The 13,567-nt window shown below is 37.3% G+C and overlaps 1 protein-coding gene across 2 annotated transcripts in view; it reads right to left on the bottom strand.

Moving 5' to 3' along the window:
• Positions 1 to 2,241: 2,241 nt before the first annotated feature.
• Positions 2,242 to 13,567, bottom strand: part of LOC123671997 (zinc finger protein SNAI1-like) — a 33,677-nt gene continuing 22,351 nt past the window's right edge. For both annotated transcript variants that reach the window (XM_045605936.1, XM_045605937.1), the window contains exons 2-4: positions 9,632 to 9,863; positions 7,208 to 7,697; positions 2,242 to 5,470 (exon numbers count right to left, since the gene is read on the bottom strand). In XM_045605936.1, the coding sequence (XP_045461892.1) occupies positions 4,886 to 5,470; positions 7,208 to 7,697; positions 9,632 to 9,863 (1,307 nt within the window). In that variant the 3' untranslated portion in view covers positions 2,242 to 4,885. The remainder of the gene's footprint in view (positions 5,471 to 7,207; positions 7,698 to 9,631; positions 9,864 to 13,567) is intronic.

The raw sequence follows: 13,567 nt of genomic DNA, 5'->3' as shown, positions 1-13,567 counted from the left end.
GCCATATGTACATCCATTCCAGCATTTTTTATTTTCTTCAAGCTCGATATTTCACAGCCATATCGAGAATATCCCAAATAAACTTTTCAATTATCTTTCTTCTTCATGAGTGTTTAAAAAAAGTTTCAGAAATTAAGTTGTCATCTTCAGAAACTAAATTAACAGTAGTTAGTAATTTTCTGAAGATGACAATATCATTGTCTCAACATTCTTTAAACGCTCTTAAAGATTTTGTAGATTAGAGTGTGTGAATTAACTTTCACCAACATTCTATGAAACTCTAGAATTATAATAAAAACAAATAAAACTTGCTGAACTGAAGTACAATTTTGCCTGGAGGTTGTTGTTTTGCTTGTTAGACCCGGAACTTATTGAGCGATATGCAGAGTGAGTTTTAGATAAGTGGACATACCTCTAATAGGCAACAAATATTTACAAATTATTCAAATAACGAGTTTATTCAATTATAGCTCTAAATGCATAATTTTAAATTCGGCGAAGATTATATAAGTATGTAGCTATAACCCCGTAATTATGTCATTTAAGTATAAGGAACATCACATAAAAAATATTCAGTATTTCTTATAACTCTAGTATTATTACATTCATTGTTTTAATTTTCAGGTATTGAAATCTGAATAAGGTAATGTTTCGAATAAGGTGAGTGTTTCCTTCCAAAATCATCCTGTGGCGTAGATATAGGGGTGTGATGATCCTTTTTTATTGAAAATCCAAACCACTGTCTTTTTTCTGAAAAATTGTTTCATTTCTGGAATCAACTGAGCTTGTTAAATTAATAGTCATCTGAATTCACTATGTCAATTTTTGTACTTTCATTTATCACTGATGAGAAGAATTGGAAAATTAATTTTTGTAGATTTTTGTGGATAGTATTTGCTTCGTAATCGAGTATCTCGAAAATGATACATTCTATGAAAATAATTCAGAAGATCTTTTTTTTAACAAGTCTTTATGATTAAAGAAATGAAACAATAATTTCGAAAAAAAGAGAGTGGTTCAGATTTTCAATTAGAAAAGGATCATAGCACTCCTACATCTACGCCACTGGATAATTTAGGAGCAGGCACTTACCTAATTCGAACCATTGCCTTATTTATACTACGATACTAAAAATTAAAACAATGAATGTAATAATACTAGAGTTATAGGTAAAAAACTGCTTTTTTTCCAAAATTTAACACCCTGTATCTCTTAAACGATATACGATTTGTTACGATATAGTTTTCTATGAATTTTTTTCATGAAAAGAGTTTTCTATCCGATGCCAAAGCTATTGCACCCAAATCTGGACCAGCCAGTTCATTATTCCGAAAAAAAAATTGAGATCCATGTGAATACCACCATAATATCGCTCATATCACAAGATGCTTGCTCACCAAAATCTATTTAAATCGTGTGATCCATTTCCGAGATAAATGAGGTGTTCCACATTAAAAACTCACTCTTTATGGAGAAAGATCTCAATTTTAGTACGTGCTTCCTAGCTCGCGCAACAGTGGAGTGTACGTGTCTTGGATAAATATATTTTACAACAAAAATGTCCCCAAAACCTACCTTAACGTTTTTCATCGCGGCGCTAAGAAAATTCCAAGTTGCCGAACCCTCGCTAAACTTTTTGTCATCGTCAACGGTTGGGCTTTGCGATAATGCTAACGCCGAAACCCGTACACTCTAGCCATGCAAAGCTCTTGTGGTTGCGCCCCTAATTCAATTTAGAATGCTCAACGCTATACCCCTGGAAAAACCGAGATAAATCTGGCTTATCCTGAATAATTTCAGTTTATCGCAGTTTATTACTGAAACTGAAAACTTTCTGAATCGCAGAAGTGTTATAAATCCCCTATCTTGATTAGAATAAACTGGAGAACCGGAAATCTCTATATATATTCATGGTAATGCTGACGTTTTCCCGACCATTTGGATGTCATTCGTTGCTTCTATTCATTTATTTAACACACACCGATCCCGAACGAGCTCAACCGCTATTGTCTAGGATTTTGTCGCTAATTCTCCGATCCTCAGATCTGGAGATTCCTCTGGAGAAATGATCGGAACACCACAAAACTCTCACTGAGATAACCTCAAATCTTGTCAAATTAATAACATAAAGTTTCATAAATGTATATTTTCAGCTGGCCTGATGATGGTTAATATACCGAAATCGATTGCCAAAGATTAAATAATTCATTTCAACAGTGTGTTTTTATCGTTCTTGAAACCACAAAAAATATTTCTCTGACATTTGAAATAATGATTTTTGTCTGAAAATATTTGGGAGAATTGGCATGAAAATGATTTTTAATTCCTGAAAAATTACCTCTTCGAGCGGACATCGAACCCGCAACCTCCAAATAACAAGTCCAGCCCTCTCATCAATGAGATACCGAGGAAGCTGAAAGTTCCAACCGCATACGAGGAACTCTATTCTATTCATCTTTCATCCATTATTTTCAGACAAAAATCATTATTTCAAATTCATCTTTGGCTCAATATTCTTCGGTTGTTCGAAAGATTCATAAACCTATTGATGTCGCTATATGTCGACGACGACTTGGATGAAAGGTGAATAGAACATTTGATTCTGGTAGAAGGGATTCCTCGTATACGCTTGGAACTTTCAGAATCCTCGGTAGCTGGTGAGAGCGCTTGACTACTGGTTTGGAGGTTGCGGGTTCGATTCCCGATTGAGGAGTACTTTTTTCGGAATTGCCAATATATGTATTCTCTCGTTTCCTGGGAAATCACTTCCATTACCAATAAGACAGCGCCAAAAATATACATAAATGTCTTAACTACCCATGATGAAAAATACTTTCATCTTCTAGAGACCAGTCGATAAAAAGCATGTTGTTGAGTGAAATAATTATTTTCTCATAATTAACTCCTTTTGAGGGTGTAACACGCGAGCTCTATCCAGTCATCTGATTGCAATAAAAAAAAGAGCACACGAATACGAGATCGTGATTATACCAGGGTGAGGAGAATTGCATGTACATAATAAAATGCATCTGTACACACCTTTTGTGACATGTCAACCAAACAGCGTTCACGTTATATTTAGTAGGCCCGGTACTTTCACCTCTGGTCAACTGAATTTATCAATCGGTGGGAACTTAGCTGCCGACTGCCTTGTACATTGGATAATGCAATGAGTAATTATCATTTTACACTACTGCTTACTAATTTCTACAATTAGTTGGATTAAAAATCTTCCTCAGTAGGCAATTGATGAATCATATTTGATGGGAAATGGACAGACCTTAATGAATCAAATGGATAATTATAAGACAAAAAAATTCTGATGACAAAGCAATCCCAATCAACAACTAGAGGTAAAGATATTCGAGAAAATTTCGAAATGAATGAATCTTGAATATAAACGCTTCATTAGGCAATCAATATCTTCAATGGAAAAACGATGTCAGTTATCATACTTACAAGGTATAAAATATAAAAATATCACAATAGATAGCAGGAAACCATATACCTACATAAATGTAATAGGTAATTATTTTATGTAAATCCGGCTTGAATGGGTGAATAAATTCCTAGAAGCGACAGGCTGGCAGACAAGTAGCAAGATCACAAATTCAAGTAACTGATTATTGGTAAGCAATGGATACCTCTAATCTCAATCAATGAGAATACACAGGATGAGTTCTTTTAATATATCAAAGAATATGGACTGGAATCGAGAATATTTATTGTAATTTAAGATTGTGAAATATTCATCAATATGAGTAGAAATGAAAAATGTTATTTTGTATATCATAAACCATAAAGAGAAATATATGAATTGTATCTGAATATTTTTTTTATTTGGTAAATGACATATTTCCAGGAGTTAACATTGGTTAGATCAATCCGACATTATACAGGGTGTTTTACAAGCTCTATAGTAAACTTTACCAGATTTTTTCCTATGATCCTATGTCTGATATGTTTCCGTTTAGAAGTTACAAGAATTAAAAAAGATATTTTCTTGTCAAAACTTTTTTCGAACTTCAAACATTGTATAATCTTCACAAACAACAAACAATAAAAATTGCTCAAAATGATCACCTTCGGCTTGAAAGCAAGTTTCACATCAACGAACTGAATTAGGCGGATCAGATTTGGGTCTTTGCCTATTTGATTTTCTGCATCTTGAATTGTATCAAGTAATTGTTGATGATATGTGATTTCAACATTATAGTCGCGTTCCTTCATATTTACCAATAAATCAAGATCTAACGGATTGAGATCCGGTGAACAAGGTAGCCATGGCATCAGTCCTCCTCGACTTATCCATTTATTCGGTAAATTATTATTTGCTGCACCATCATTCTGATACTTCTTGTTTTCAACAATGTTGTGCTCTAGTCAAAAAGGTTTTACTCCAAATTTTTTTTACAAATTTGTACTTTGTACGATCATTTACAACATCTATTGGGATCAAATCGAATCTCACACCAAAGGTTGAAACTAAAACGTTGGTGGTCTGATGTTTTATGAATTCTATAGTGCCCCTATATGTTCATTATGATTCGATAGATCACATGATAACCTATCATTTTGTGCATGTTTTTGAAGTTACCATGGACAAAATTTTAGTTGTCATATCAACTGTTATTTTCGTTGGTCGGCCTACTTAACTCCAACATGAAAATGAATTATTTCAAGTTCTTGTAACCTCTAAACGAAAACGATCGCATCTATGTTCATAAAAAAAATGTTCAAAATGAGCACAACTATCATCTGTCAAAGTTTGTCTCAAAACTTGTAAAACACCCTCTAGATTGGATACAATGTTTGGTGACGTTTGTTCCGAATCAGACTGATATCTAAGAATTGAAGTTGTAAAAATGAAATATTCCTAATAATTTCAACGAGGAATCGTTTGGGTTTCAACATGAACAGACTTCGTTTCATTCTCCAACGTTTTTCTTTCCTCAACTGTCAAACAAGCAGACTCTTGATGTTTGTTCAGATACGACTTCAGTACAAAAGTTTTTTTACATTTGAAACAACTGAAATTTTTCTCGGGCGAATGCGTCATCATATGTGCCCTTAAATTACTTCTGTCTGCGAATGCCTTTCCGCAATGCGCGCACCCGTAAGGCTTCTCGCCCGTGTGCGACCTTAGGTGACCTTGGAGCAACCAAGGTCTAGAGAACTGCTTTCCGCATTCACCGCAACAGTGGGATAATTTATGGGTTAGCAGATGCATCGCTAAGGCTGGCATGCTAACGTAGGCCTTACCACAGGTTAGACATTTCTTAGCGTTGTTCGAATCCAGACTTCGGTGGGTCTGCTTGTGTCGGGAAAGATTGCTGGACGTTGCGTACTGTTTACCACACTCACCGCACACGTAGCGATTCGTTTTGATCTCAGTCACTACTTCCATTGGCGTTGTTGGAATGCGGTAGTCATGGTCTACTTCTTCCACTGCTACAACTTTGTAATATTTCTGAAATAAGAGAAATATTAGGTGTACAAATTTGCTTCCGCCGTTTTGCAATAGATGGCTGTAGCGATAATTGGTAGTCGAAAAAATTAATCGTAGATGTCATACAATAAGCTTAGGTATTTGTAAACATAACGCCATCGGTATATTAGTCGATTTGTGTCTGCATCATAAAGTTATTCTCGATTAAACATGTCGGCTTACGAGCTAAATTTCCGTCATTTGCGGAAGGTTTTAATTTTGTGCTTTAATATGGAGAAATCTGCGGCTGATGCTCATCTTATGCTCTCAAATACCTATGTTGAGGCCATTCTTAGTGAAATAACGTGCCGAGAGTGGTCTCAACGCTTCAAGAACGGTGATTTTGACGTCGCAGACCAGCATGGCGGTGGATGAGAGAAGGTTTTCGAAGATGCAGAATTGGAGGCATTACTTGATAAAGACTCGTGTCAAACGCAACAAGAATTAGCAGAATCATTGGGAGTGACGCAAAAAGCCATTTCAAAACGCCTGAAAATCATGAGAATTATTCAGAAACAAGGGAATTTGGGTACCGTACGAGTTGAATCCGGGAGATGTTGAACGAGTTTGTTTGTTTGTGAACAGTTGCTTGCAAGACAAAAACGGAAGGGATTTTTGCATCGCATTGTGAATGTAGACGAAACATGGGTTCATTACGATAATCGCAAGTGCAGAAAATCATAGAGATATCTCGGCCATGCTTCCACGTCGACGGCCAAACCGAATATTCACGGTTCCAAGAGCATGCTCAGTATTTGTTGGGACAATCTCGGCATAGTGTTTAATGAGTTGTTAATATCGACTGAAACTATCACAGGCAATAGTTATCGAACGCAATTAATGCGTTTGAGTCGAGCATTGAAAGACAAACGGCTGCAATACAACGAGAGACATGATGAAGTGATTTTATCGCGATAATTTTACTCTACTCGATTCAAAATCTCGTGTAAGAATTGAAGCCAAATGCCCATCGTTACGTTGCATTTTTGCTTATTGGGCTCATTTGAAACTAGCCGAAGATGAGCATTTTTACCGGAGTATTTTGTTTAGTGATAAGGTCATTTCTGGATGAATGGCTCCGTCAAGAACCAAAATTGCCGTATATAGAGCAAAGACAATCATCAAGCCAACAACGAATCACCAATTCAAAAACTAATCAGCTAAACATCGACGACATTTGGTTTCAACAAGATGGGGCAACGTGTTATACAGCGCGCTTGACCATCAATATATTCCAACATCAATTTGGTGATAATTTTATTTCCAGAAGAGGCCCTGTCGTTTGTGTTTCTTAATACCTTTCGATTACTTTTCTAGGACTATGTTAAGTCACTAGTTTATGCCGAAAAACCAACTCTTGAAGCAGTTGAAGCCAATATTAGAGCCACCATTGACGATGCTCGGCCAGATTTATTGGACAAAGTGATGAAAAATTAAACACTCATTAGAATCCAAATCATATTGCTCACTACGAAATTCAAGTTCTTCAATATTGAAACAAAAAACTCTCTATTATTTTTAATCTGCCGCCAAACCATCGAAATAACTGGCAGAAACTGGTCCTCCTCACCCTGATCCCATTTCCCCAATTATGTATTCCTTTCATCTTCGCCGCTCCGTTTCCATCATAAATTGCCCAGAAAATATCGCTCTATAAATATGAGCCTATCTGGATGGAACCCGAGATAAAAAAATGAAAAATATCAAAGTGAAACTTACTGGTTTAGGCCCCTTCGGTGTCCTGAGGTCAGCTGACGCCGACTGTTCCGTATCGTTGACGTTGTTGTTTTTTGAAGTCTTCTTAGTTTTATTGGTCCTTTTGTTTTTGCGTTTCCGCCTGTCCGGTATGTCCAACGGGCAGGACGCTATCACAGTTTCCATTTTGACAGTATCGCCCCCGCCTGCCATCCTCGATCGATCCGCGCCATTTTCTACAACTTCCGGTTCCGGCGACAGCGGCAGTATCAAGATGTCGCTGTTCTGGTCCTCGGACGGCGCCTGGACATTCGCGAATTTTATCTTTTCGAACGTGGAGAAAGTTGGTATCTGGAGGTTCTCGGTGTCGGAGGAGCAGTCTGACGTTGGGGGTGTGGGAAGGGGAGGCATTTGGACTACGTAGACGATGGGGGAGGGGTAGCAGGGTATGGGCATGATGACCTGGGGTTTTGGGTGTTTGGCGTTGTTGTCTTGTGGTGAAGGCGAAGGCTGTCTGAAACAAGAGAGAATGGGGGAATTAGTGAATGCAGTACTTGTGACATCTAAGACACTAGGTATAATGTTAGCGGGATGTGATTGTGGTCTTCTGTGAAGCGAAATTTTATAACACTTAACTATTCCATCTATGAAGAGAGTGAAACCAATTGCACGCCCATGGTTTCACGTCACAGAATAAGTACTGGCACGAAGATGGCACCGGCAGTAATTTTTCTCGTTAGTAAAAAGCTTGAAATTGTGCAGAACAAGGAGTTGAATTTGGATTGAGATATTGGAGGTTAAGTGACACCACATTTGAAAGGTGTGCAAGCAAAACAATGGCTCAAGCGTTATTCAGATTTTGCTCCATCAACAATAACATTTGAAAGGTAGTATACTGACTTCAAAGGTGGCCCAAGAATCACTGACGATGCTGGGTGCTCTGGTTACCAGAATTCTGCAGTTATTTCCGAAAATTTCAAAATGTCGACGTTTTTGAGGGATCGTAAATTGCATTTACGTGAGATTGCGGTTGAGTTGAAGATATCAGAAGGCAGTGTGTTTTCTATTTCGCGTGATCATTTGTACATGGGAAATGAGTAGAAATGGGTTCCGATGTCCAAAAGCAAGCTGTTCAAGGGAAAAAACGGGATGTACAGGATTTTTGCGTTGATATGTGACAGTGGATGAAACATGGATTCATCACTACACTCCTGAGTCAAAAAGAGATTCAGCTGGGTTGAAAGTAGTGAGTGAAGTTTCCTAAAACCACCATAGTCTCGAAATGAGCTGGCGTTCAACAGGGCCAACAACAGTGAATATCACATAACGTTATTGAATCAAGTGCAGAAATTAAGAAAAAACGTCTTCAAATGCAAAAGAGAAAAATTATTTCGTCAAGACAATACAACTCATCACCAATCGATGAAAACTAAAGTCAAATTGAAAAATTGCACTTCCAACTGTTCGACCATCCTGCTTATTCTTCAGATCTGGTTCCTTGTGATTTCATGTGCTTTTTCTCTACAATTGTTCAAAAAAGTGCAAAAATATCGTGTACTTTTCAAAAACAATAGCTGTCAATCAAAAATTAAACAATTGGATACTACATTATGGATAACTATACAATTAAGATACATAAAAAAGTGTACGTTTTAAGCAAGATTGATGCTGTACCGATTTTCAAGAGGGTACGTTAGTGAAAGCTCAATTTGTGAAATTTGGATTACTCTGCTGAATTATGAACCACCTCAACCATATTTATTACTTATTCTTCCATTAAAATTGAAATACCAACGCATTCGCCATTTTGCAACACATGTTCTAAAATTATTTCGAATTTTTAGTGAAACAGCATTCTATCCAGAATTAAATCGAAACTGAAATTCAAACATAAATTCATCATCAACATTATAAATCGAGTATAATATTATAAATTGAATTTTATGAACTTATAATACATAAAAAGATAGAATAATGATTTTTTAGAATTACAATTTTCATTTTAAACCTAAGGCTGATAAAAATAAAAAATGTTCAAATCGCTGTTGAATCATTTCCTTAAACAAAACAGTGATCTTCTTCCTTCTTTTTCTTTCAAAGCATAGTCGAAATACGATCATGACGTCACGGTGCAAACATCTCAAAATAAAAATATGAAAATGCTTCTCGTTTCCTACAAATCATTAACTCAAATCATAATTCAGATAATCTAGACCTAATCATTTCGATCACGCCTATTGTACCTCCCTTCCTTCAAAGTAACGTTGGAAAGGAAATTATTCAAATCATTCTTTCCCTACTCAACTAATGCGTTTTATATTTATTCCTTGCAATATCTACAATTCCGTACCATTGCCAATGAAAAGGGTCATCCATGTAGTGGGGATGTTTCAACCATAGATTCGGTAAATCTTCTCTTATAATAATGGAGTTGAACAGTTTTCTTACCTTGAAGGGGATATGGCTTCCTCTGTAGGTAGAGTTGCATGTATCGTGACGGCTGAAGGGGCCTGAAGAGGTGGTAGACTTTGAGATAAAGAAAGAAGATCGTGGGCAGCTTCTGTTTCTTCGACACTCCGAACACTGTGGTGTGTTTGACCAAGAGAGGCAGTTGAGTGGTGGCTGGATGTCTGTTTGATTCCTTCGAGACTGCCATTTGGTACGAATTCCGGATTAAAACCTGAAAAAAACAGAATTTTTATATTGCCTATATACCTAGATTAAATGCTCGTCACAGATTGAGTATATTTTTTGTATCATCTCAATATTTTTGCCAATTACATAAACTCATAAAAATCATAAAAACATATTCTGGTTCATCGTGAAGCGAGTTTTTATCAAGCTCAATATTTTTTTGTTCATACGCAACAGAAATGCACATGTACATGTTTTTCTTCAGTTTCTATAATGAAAATGAAATGAAAGTTTTATCCGAGGACGATGTGACCTTTTGGATTGGGATAATTGCAAATGTCTAATTTTTCAATGTAAGCGAAAGTTTGATATCGAGTTCACTGGTACGATACTTTGCCATTGGAACTGTACGTCAAAGACCCAAAAGTAGTAGACTACGTGCTACAAAGCGAAAAAAACTCACTCTCAGCACTTGCAGAATGGCAAGTCAATACCATCGAGATGCTACCGGTACTTTAATTTCTCTAAGCACAGTTAGAGCCCAGACATGGACGTATTTCTGATAATCGACAAGACATATCCACTCAAACACTCTGAATAGTCAGTGTATCCGTGTCAGTTGAGGAAAAGGAATTCTCACAACATTTAATAGCGGTACTTCAAAAGACATTTATGAGATCTTGACGAATGTCGAATCTTGGATATAAGATAAAAGCATATGAACCCGTCAATGATAAACAGCAGTCTACTGTATGATTCTTTCAAAATGAATCAAATCCAACAACTACTGGAAACACTACGAAACAAATGGACACCTGTTTCATCGCAATAGCCGGACATGTGTTTACCGTAGATACCATCAGAGCAACGTTAAACTATCAATTCTAAATGGTACATGACCTTTTTTTTTATCAGAAGAATTTTTGAAGATTCGAAAAAAATGGCGCAAAAGAATCATCCTTCACCATGACAACGCTAGCTCTGGTTCATTCACTTATTCAGTCTATCAATTTTTCTTTAATTTCGGAAGCCTTCTGCTTTGCATTTTTCTACTTTCGATGGCTCTTCAATTTTATTCCGTGAATAATTGGAATTTCCATGGTAGGACTGTTGTCGATTGAGAAAATGTTTCTGCTGCTTCTGTGCCCTTTTAACGGAATTTTTCTTATTTTGATTCAAACACCCAGTAGCAGGAACGCTAATCAAAATTTAAAGTCGTCATTAAAATTTCAACCACTGGCTACCTGCATCGTTTAATAGAGGATTCAATTTTAATGAACGTTCCTGCCACTGGGCGTTAATCAAATTTTAATTTTTAAAACTCAATTTTAGTTATATAATACAATATTCCGTATTTCAATGAAATATATTAGTGAATTTATAATGACTTTTGAATACAAAATTGATCAATAGGTCTTTCCACTAATTTTCGTTATATATCAAATGCGATTCTAAAATAATCCATAAGAGCACCTTCCTTTCAAACGCGTCTAGTTTGGACCACCCTGTACAATACCCGGATCTCAACAGAGACCAATTTTCAACTCGACGCGATAAATCTGCCGGGCCACGATGAAATAAAACCGTCTTCCGGTATCTCTCGCAACCTTCGCTGAGTGAGGGCAGATAAAATCCCGCAACATAACCCTTCCTATAAAATATCTCGATCCGCCGTTACATAAAATAAGATTTCCTTCTGTCCCGCAACCAATTCCGATAAACCCCTAAACCAAAAGGAAATCCAAACGGGAAAGGTACGTGAAAATGCGACCATTAGTATAAAAGCTCCTGCCCGACATGAAGGAATAGCGAAATCAAAAGTTTTATAAATCCGAAAGTAGGAAACCGGTAATCGATCCGATCTGCTGCGCCCCCGCGGGAGTAGTTGGTCTTTCCGTCCCCTTCGAGCCGGATCTCCCCACCCCGCCGATGTCGGAGGCGCAACAAGAAACTAAATTGAACGGAAATTTCACCATGCCTTTAATCGAAATGGGCAAATGCCAACAGTTCTAACCGCGCCAATCTCTCCTAACACCCACCCTAGATCCAGGATTGACTATTGTGTTTCAAGGTGTGGTGATAGCGTTTCCGATAAGGTCGTTCGAATAATGGCCGATTTTCTCAACAATACGAAAGGAAAGTAATGCACGCTCGATAATACCGGCGGAGTGGCGATCTTCCATTATTTGCGGGCATTAGCCGACTCTGTCTTTGATGCTATCGCACCGTTCCCAATTTGTCCCGTGAATGAAAACTGGAACGATTCACCCGGTTATTATTCGGGATGACTATTAGCGTTTTGATACTTGCGGGCGAGGTTTCGGCACGGATTTTTCTTCGTTATTTATTCTAGTAAAGGGTTTTCCAACAGGAACTTTGTATTGTCGATGAAGATAAAACAATAAATATAGTTGACAATATTTTAAATCATATTGTAAAAGTTGAAGTAACAAGAAATCCATTATTTTTTTTTAACATGAAAAACAAGGCTTTAATTACCATGGTAAAAATGATTCGGTTCAGATCAAATATGTGTCGTTTTGTTCGATAACTTGTTGCCATTTCTCCACTCTTATAAAGGGTGTTTTTTTTAGAGCTATAGAACTTTAAATTGCAATAAAACAACGATGGATTATTCGATTGATATGAATTTTATTTGTCCGCAAGATAATCTTGTGGCATTACATTTTAAATATGATTTCTGGCATATGACCGCCACGGCTGGCTCGGATGTAGTCCAATCTGGACGTCCAATTTTCAACGACTTTTTCCAACATTTGTGGCCGTATATCGGCAATAACACGGCGAATGTTGTCTTCCGAATGGTCAAGGGTTTGTGGCTTATCCGTATAGACCAATGACTTTACATAGCCCCACAAAAAGTAGTCTAGCGGTGTTAAATCACAAGATCTTGGAGGCTAATTCACAGGTCCAAAACGTGGAATTAGGCGGTCACCAAACGTATCTTTCAATAAATCTTGTTGGAACCACATCTCCTGGACATCATGGTTGTTCAATTCAAAAATGAAAAAGTTAGTAATCATGGCTCTATACCGATCACCATTGACTGTAACGTTCTGGCCATCATCGTTTTTGAAGAAGTACGGACCAATGATTCCACCAGCCCATAAAGCACACCAAACAGTCAGTTTTTCTGGATGTAACGGTTTTCGACATACACGTGAGGATTAGCTGCACTCCAAATGCGGCAGTTTTGATTGTTGACGTAGCCATTCAACCAGAAGTGCGCTTCATTGCTAAACAAAATGAAGTGGACGTAGTGCGCGATACGTATTCCGCACAGAATCATTATTTTCGAAATAAAATTGCACTATTCTCAAGCGTTGTTTAGGCGTGAGTCTATTCATGATGAATTGCCAAACCAAACCAAACTGAGAATAAATCACTTGACAGTTGTTAAATCGGTCGCCATCTTGAACAGTAATGCCAACTTAAAGTTATATACCTCGAAAAAAAACACCCGTTAGAAGTCCTCGTCTCTATTGGCAAAAAATTGAGTGTCGATTTTCACAAGCCTCTTTTGAAGCGAATTTTTCACCATCAAAAATTCTTCGCCATGGACAGAAACAGATGGTGATCATTTGGTGCCAGGTCCGGACTATGAGGTGGATGCATAACAACCTCCCAACCATGTTCCCGGAGCTTCTGGCGAATCACTGTCGACGTGTGTGGCCTGGCGTTGTCCTGATGGGATACAACTCCTTTCTTATTGGCCAAGCTTCTGGGAGA

This window comes from Harmonia axyridis, chromosome 2, assembly GCF_914767665.1.
Source record: "Harmonia axyridis chromosome 2, icHarAxyr1.1, whole genome shotgun sequence".
NCBI lineage: Eukaryota > Metazoa > Arthropoda > Insecta > Coleoptera > Coccinellidae > Harmonia > Harmonia axyridis.
Note: the sequence above shows the minus strand (reverse complement) of the source record. Positions and strands in the feature narration are given on the sequence as shown.